Source organism: Cyclopterus lumpus, chromosome 17, assembly GCF_009769545.1.
Source record: "Cyclopterus lumpus isolate fCycLum1 chromosome 17, fCycLum1.pri, whole genome shotgun sequence".
In the NCBI taxonomy this organism is placed as follows: Eukaryota; Metazoa; Chordata; class Actinopteri; order Perciformes; family Cyclopteridae; genus Cyclopterus; species Cyclopterus lumpus.
In genome coordinates, this window is record NC_046982.1 from 16,493,260 (window position 1) to 16,500,672 (window position 7,413).

The 7,413-nt window shown below is 40.9% G+C and overlaps 1 protein-coding gene across 1 annotated transcript; it reads right to left on the reverse strand.

The window, feature by feature from the left end:
* Nucleotides 1-2,166: 2,166 nt before the first annotated feature.
* LOC117746771 (neuromedin-U receptor 1-like) lies at nt 2,167-6,484 on the reverse strand. The gene is made up of 4 exons (XM_034556077.1): nt 6,386-6,484; nt 3,760-4,484; nt 2,714-2,941; nt 2,167-2,432 (listed from the first exon to the last, which is right to left on the reverse strand). The coding sequence occupies exons 2-4, from the start codon at nt 4,445-4,447 to the stop codon at nt 2,167-2,169; spliced, it is 1,182 nt and encodes a 393-aa protein (XP_034411968.1). The 5' UTR covers nt 4,448-4,484; nt 6,386-6,484.
* Nucleotides 6,485-7,413: the final 929 nt, after the last annotated feature.

A 7,413-nucleotide genomic window follows, 5' to 3' on the forward strand; every position in this document is an offset into this window, starting at 1 on the left:
AGGTCATGGACATCGATAAAAGAGTTGATGAATATCCATATGTCCTACTGTTTTCAATACAATATGCAAAATGTTAAAGCAATTAATTCAACACATGAAACAACAATAGCACTTTGGAGAGCGATACATGCAAGTGATCATTTTAGTAAATAAGCTTTAATCAACAATTCAAGGTTTTTTTTTTTTTTTTTTTTTTGTCCTTCTACAACAGAGCTCAACATTGAAATGCAGTTTGAAGTCCCATCTGCTACATGAGAAAATACACACACACACACACACACACACACACACTCGCATTGTATGTAGAGTGTGATGAATTCAGGAGTCTCAAAGTCTGAAGAAAAAATTAAGTATATTTAGTAATATTGTACATTGTAGGAAAGTGCACAAAAGAGTAATCAAAGAAATATGTACGGGAATACTTGTGAAGCCCCTTACTTATCAACTATGCCACTCGTTATAAATTCCATAAACAAACCAAAGCCTTGTGTTTATTCTCCTGCTTCACTTAATTGACTTTCGTTTTCACCCCTGACTCTTTCCGAGACAAAATGTTCGCAAAATGTTCTTCCTTTTAAACCGCAGCCATTGTGCATTCATTCTTTCCCATTGAAAGCGTGTTAATAGGTCATTCTGGAAATGTAATGCTCATCAACAGTAACCATAATACATACATTCACGGCACAGATAATAATATTATTATTATTATGATCATCACCCGTGGCGCTTTTGATACGACAATATGAAGCAGACAGTACCATTTAACTTTGAAGTATTCAGTGAGCAGAGCGTGGGCGCTGTGCAATTAAAGCACATATCAACCCAAATGAGAAATGTGATGTGTTTCATATTTACTCTCAGATTGACATGTTGAAAACCATAAAAATTCCAGAATTGGAAAGAATAAAAAGTTAATGTGACGCTCAGAAGGAGTTGTAGGGGAGATGAATGGCAACGTTTTGGACTTCATCTCTTTAGTTTTCTTGTGTTAAAACTCAGCCGACATGATATATGTATTGAATCAGAACATAATGAAAGAGGGTTACAAATTTGATTTAGTCTTAATACACACAGTTTAAGGCAACAGGAAACTTATAAACCACAAGCAAACTCCACACAGGAAGGATTCAACCGCTGCCCCACCGTGCACAAACACACTGACACAAAGGATTTACCTTTGAGACAGTCAATGGGATTTATTTCCCATGCATACAAATGTTGTTGTGTCATTTAAATGATGATTGCATTGTTCATCTGAACATTGAAGTCAGAAAGGTCAATGTAGCTCCATGTCATCATTCTTCCCCCCCCCCCCCCCCCTTCTTCTCCCTCTAAATGGGATTTTAGTTACTCGAGATATTTCTACAATAACTCAAATCCCATTGGCGTCTCCGACTGGATCTGGATGATTTCGAGATCCAGTAGGAGACTCTGCAGCAATGATGCTTATTTTCTCTTCAGACTTTGGTCACATGGTTCTAGAGATTTGGGGTAACGTTTGTTCACCTTCGGGTGACATCCCCTTCCTCTTACATCCTTCCATTTGGGAGGTATGGAGGTACTTATAAGTAGGGATAACTTGACCAGCCAGATGGTTTGTTACACCAAAAATGCCATCTGTCAATCAAATTATCACCAATGTCAGGAGAAGAGAAAAAAAATATATTTTCCATCGAGAAAAGCTTTCAGTGCCGCTCTTTGCTCTTCTTTCAAAAAAGTTCTGATATACAGTAACTGATGCTATTGCAGCTTCCATGCTCACTGTTTCAGGAGCTACCATTGTTGCTCAGAAAGTTGCTCTAAGCAACAGGAAGAATCGTGGTCTCACCAAAAATCGTGTGTCTCTCGCACTAAACCACCCATCTAGCTGCCAGCCATTCTCGAGTGATATTGCGACATCGGGAGGCTGCAGCTGCCGTGCAAGGGAAATCTACAGAGGGATGAGGGGCTAACTACATTCTTCCAAAATAAATTCCCTTAATTGGGGTTATGGTGAATGTCGAAGCTACTTTGATTGAGATCTGGCAACTGTGTAGCCCATAAGATACAATTCACACGCATTTCTCTCCTCACATTTTCCCTTTAATTTGTCATCCATCTGTGTTTGATGTTCTTGGACCTTTGGTCCAGATTAAGTATTTTTCGTACTACTGGGTGTTTCCTCGCTCAAGGTGCTGCGTTGGTCATCAGTAAGCTGGAGCGCCAGCCGGGATAACAAGTAACGTGACGGAACATTTCTCTGAACTTTGTGGACATGAGGTTGTAGAGGATGGGGTTTATGGCAGAGCTCAGGTAGAAGCAGACTCCGGAGATGATGTGGACGTGCTTGAAGACCTGGAGGTGCTCCACGGACGAGGGGTTGAGGTAGCTCCACATTAAGCGGTCCGCATGGAAGGGAGCCCAGCAGAGACCAAACACAACCACCAGCACACCTGGACAGGCCAGAAGAACAGTTTAGGTGAAAGGTCAACTGGCACACACACACGCACACTGACACACACAAACATTGTATACACCTGTGATATAGACAAGTTAACAATCACAACGTCAATCCAATCACCAACATCTGTCAGACAGCTAAAACATGTATGTTAAAAATAGATTTAAAAATAGATTTAGATGTAAACACTCATACACACACACACGCACACACATACACAGTTAATTTGAAGTCAGTTTTCTGCTCCCTAAAAATGACTGAAATGACACCCACACAGCATTTTGGTGACTTGGTTGTTGCGTTTGCTCAGTTTCTCCATGTGGGACCTGGAGAGGCTTTCCGGTCCAAAGCTGGTGTCCACCACAGTCACCATCCTCTGCCTCCTCAGCCCCAAGCCAATGAGCAGGTAGAGAATGCTAATTATCAGCATGGGGAGCAGGAAGAAGGCCAACGTAGAAATCAAGATGATCAGGTTGTAGATCCAGATGGGTTTAATCACATCTACGGATGGACATGTAACAAGAGAAATCAGATCATGATCCCAGGTGTACCAATGGCATCGTAGTTTCATATACCCATCGTTTTTGGGTTTTTTTCTCAACAAAAACATATTTTGGATGGATTGTCATGAAATTCAGATACAGATATTCATGGTGCCTAGAGGGTGAATCCTAATGACCAGCAGGTTGAATAATGCACATTACCAGTTAAATATCTCGACATGTATTTGATGTATGCCCTATGAATATGAAATGTGCTATTAACAAGAGTGTAAAGGTCCTGCACCATCATCAGCTCACATTGTGTCCAATAGGCTTCTTTTTTTTAAATTAACAACTACTCGCAAAACTAATTTCCCATTCATCCTCAGCTTTACTTTGTGTTTAGAGCAATTAGAAAATATTAGCATGCAAAACTAAGATGGTTATTAGAACACTAAACGTTGTCAATGTGAGCATTTTAGCCTCACACACGCTGCTGACATTGCTGTAGACTCTTAACGGGCACTCGATAGGGCGCATACCTTCGCCGAACATTTTGGCATTAGTTGCATGCCAATTGGATAAAAATTTACCGCGTTATGATAAAAATACGATTTGGACCTTTTCATGACCTTGACCTTGATCGCTCCCAAAATCTAATCAAATGGTCCCCGGATAACAGCCAATCATCCCACCAAATTTCATGCGATTCGGTTTAATACTTTTTGAGTTATTCGAATAACAAACAGACATATTTACAAATAAATACACAGCGATCAAAACATAACCTCCGCAAAAGTATTTTGCGAAGGTAATAATAAATATATATATACGAACGGCAGATGGCAGATCGTGGAAACTGTCGTCCAAACTTCGGAGGCAGCGTCACAATCCCATACAGGCTGGTGTTTGGCACAGCACACAGCATGGACAGCACCCAGAGTATGAAGATGACCCTCTTGACGTGAGCACGTGTGGCCATGTGTTTGACTTTGAGGGGGTGCACCACCGCCACGTAGCGCTCCACGCTGAGCGCCGTGACATTGAGGATGGAGGCGAAGCAGACGGTCTCAAACAGGAAGGTTTTTAAGTAGCAACCCCCCTCCCCGAGCAGGAAGGGGTAGTTCTGCCACATCTCGTAGAGCTCTAACGGCATGCCCAGCAGCAGCACCAGCAGGTCAGACGCCGACAGGCTGAGCAGGTAGTAGTTGGTGGGCGTCTGCATCACCCTGTGTCGCAAAATGACGCTGCAGGTCAGAGAATTGCCCAGGACACCCACCACGAAGATGGTCAGGTAGGTGATGCAGACGGGAAGGAACACGGGGGACCTCGGAGACCCCAGGTGCACGGCCAGGTAGTCCTTCTCGCTCAAGCACATCTCATGCAGATCTTGTGCGGTAGCGTTAGCCAACGCCCGGGAGACATTCATCCCACACACCAAAGCAGCCTCGGGGCAGCCCGGGTCATTGAACACTGCGGCGCCGATTGTGAAAAGAGCAGCGAAGGAGCAGTTCAGCTCTGGCATGTTGACGACCGGCAGGAAGGTTCCTCGGGTTCTACGCCTACATGAGAAAAGGGGAAGTTACAAACATGGTGGAGTTTTAAACCTGTGTGCATTTAGCAGGTAAATACAATGTTACCAAGGAATCCTTGCCAATTGCAATAATGGAACTTTAATGACTAAAATCTGTGTCTCGTGCCACTTAACTTTATGGAAGTGCAACTCTAAATTACTGGAAGAAACCAAAGTGATATTGTGAGTTTAACTGACGAGTTCACAGACTGTTGTTACCGAGCAGCTTAGCCCTCGGCTCCGAGAAACAGAGATATGATCAGAGGTGAAGGCAACATTCAGTTTGATGAAGAAATTGAAATGATCACCATGTCAGCAAGGATTAAAGACACTACTAGAAAAAAAAAGATTAAACTAAAAGGTCCCATCTTCAAACTTCCCCGATTAAGTCATAAACTAGGGAAATACATTATTTTTGTATTTTAATTTAATTTAATCTTTTTTAAATGCAAATGAGTCATTATCTTATTAATGGTCAGAAATCTGACCATTGAATAAAACCAAGTTTTATTTTGCTGAAAGGAGAAAATACTATCAACAGCATAAAATGTAAATTAATGAATAAAATAAAAACCTTCAGAATATTGATATAAATGAAACTGTGTGAGATGTGTAAGAGATGTCTGGCCCAGAAGATGAGGAAAACCCTAGTTTTGAGAAAACGACTATGAATGATATGTGTTTTGTTGGGTTGTAGTGGATTTTATATATATTTGCACATGTAGATAAGAGAAGTTTATGTTTTAAATTAATACATAAAGAAAGATATGATAATTAATTTGGGATATTATGAGGAATATTCTGGAGGAATGCATTGTGAAACATACGAGAGGATCACTGTTTTATTATTCTTTTTTAATGACAAATGTAATGATTAACTGTATGATGCATGAGAATGAATGAATGTTTTATTGTTTAGACAAAAGTTAAAATGGATGCCGATTGAAACCTAATGTGTTGCTTTTATTCTGAAGGCAGGATAGTGGGTTTTATTCTGAAGGGGAACTTCCTGTCCTTGACCGGAAGTGTGAGCTTTGACCTCGCCAGCTTATCAATTGGCTTAGCGAACAGAACTGCGACATCCTTTGAACTGACCAATGGAACTAACCTTTAGGTGTGAATTCATTTGCATGACCATACTAACGACCGAGCATTTGTTCTGGGGAGACATGGTTCTACTGGTCTGGAGACATGGTTCTACTGGTCTGGAGACATGGTTCTACTGGTCTGGAGACATGGTTCTACTGGTCTGGAGACTCGAGACAGCCCCGGTCTGTGGCTCCCTGGGAGCTGCAGTCCGTCTGTGGAGAGATCCTCCTTTCTGGCCCCACGATCGTGAACGCTACATGAGTATTATCTTTGCCATTAAATATTGTTCAACTTTAACTCATTGAATCCTGAATTTCCTGCGGCCACGGGACCCGGAGCTTTGAACATGAATCTTACAGTTTTTAAATGATGTCTTATTGAAATGACTTAAGACAAAGATTTTTTAAAACTACAAGTTTTCACAATTGTATTTTTAAATATGCAGATGATTATTATCGAATGCCAACTGCATGTTTTCTTACATTCTGAAAGAAAACATGTTACGGAAGAAAAATAGCCCAAAATCTCAAAATTGATAAGTGCATGAAAAACAATGTTTTTGCCCGTAGTGTCTCCCCCTCAGATGCCGGACACAACTTGTCAGGTTCTCATAGCCAAATATAAGTCCAAAATTAATAAAGCTGTCACTCACAATGTTGTCTTGTATTGGAAGGAATTTGGAGCAGAAAAAAAGACTCCAGAGAGAAGTTTGTTTGGACTCCCACACTGGATTTGTTTATCCAACATTCAACAGATTTATTAAGATAACTTCGTCTCGGGAACAGAACAAAAAACCCTCACCTGCAGTTCGTGGGCTCCTTGAGGACTTGAGATGAATACGGTTTGAAGAACGTTGAGACGACGTGTGATCTTCATATTTCTCTGTATCCTGGACTTAGTTTTTCGGCTTCAGTGCATCAGCTTCCTCCACTTCCCGTATTTGAGCACTGACGTCCCCCACTCCTCCTTCTCTCTCTCTCTCGTTCTCTCTCTCTCTCTCCCTGTCTCTCTCTCTTTCTCTTCATCACCAGATCATCTTGTTTACACCCTCCACCATTAGCTACTTTCCATTTCTCTCTTGTCAAATTCAACATCTTAAACCTTTTTTTCTCTCATTCTTTTCACACACACACACGCACACACACACACACACACACACACACACACATGTGAACCTACCTAGGCTACCTTGTCATTCTCCATTCAATTACTTTTTAGATTGAATGACCGAGTATTGCAGCAGCAATGTGAAAATCAAGATTGAGATTGCTTTGAGCCTAGAACCTGTTTGTCTGGAGAGGAGGCGGACAGTATACAAAGAAATAAATATGTGTAGACACAAATAATAAACATACTCCCAAATCCATAATGAAATCGGAATTTAAAATAAGACACAAGAGAGGTTTTGATGAACATGAATGAAATAAACCTCATGAATGTTCAGAAAGTGTAGAAATGTAAATCCTTCTTTTCATTCAGAGAAAAGCGAGCAAATGGTAACAATAACTGTGGATGCAACAAACATAACCTGAAGTCTAAAACCAGTGTAACATACAAAATAATGTGTTCATGTGTCACAGTATTTCATTTCTATTCAGTGGGGCATCGATCACAGCTTACGTAAAAGCTTTTGGTTATGCATCACTGTGCGTCACACAGTTTCCCTTTTTTAAATTATTGGTCATAACTTTGAGTAGGTCTAATGGATACGATATACAGGTTTCTCAAAGTACGAATCCCTCTGACTACTTCGGCTGCCACTGAAATTGTTTTGACAAATATCAGATGTTATTGCCATTAAATTTGGTATCCGAATTCATGGTGTCAGA

What these genes read in the sequence shown, in the direction of transcription:
- LOC117746771 (XM_034556077.1), bottom strand. Translation starts at nt 4,447, where the DNA reads ATGCCAGAGCTGAACTGCTCCTTCGCTGCTCTTTTCACAATCGGCGCC. An exon ending in TCCACGATCTGCCATCTGCC is followed by an intron (nt 2,942 to 3,759) that starts GTTCGTATATAT and finishes GTCCATCCGTAG; the next exon opens with ATGTGATTAAACCCATCTGG. An exon ending in CCAAGTCACCAAAATGCTGT is followed by an intron (nt 2,433 to 2,713) that starts GTGGGTGTCATT and finishes TGGCCTGTCCAG; the next exon opens with GTGTGCTGGTGGTTGTGTTT.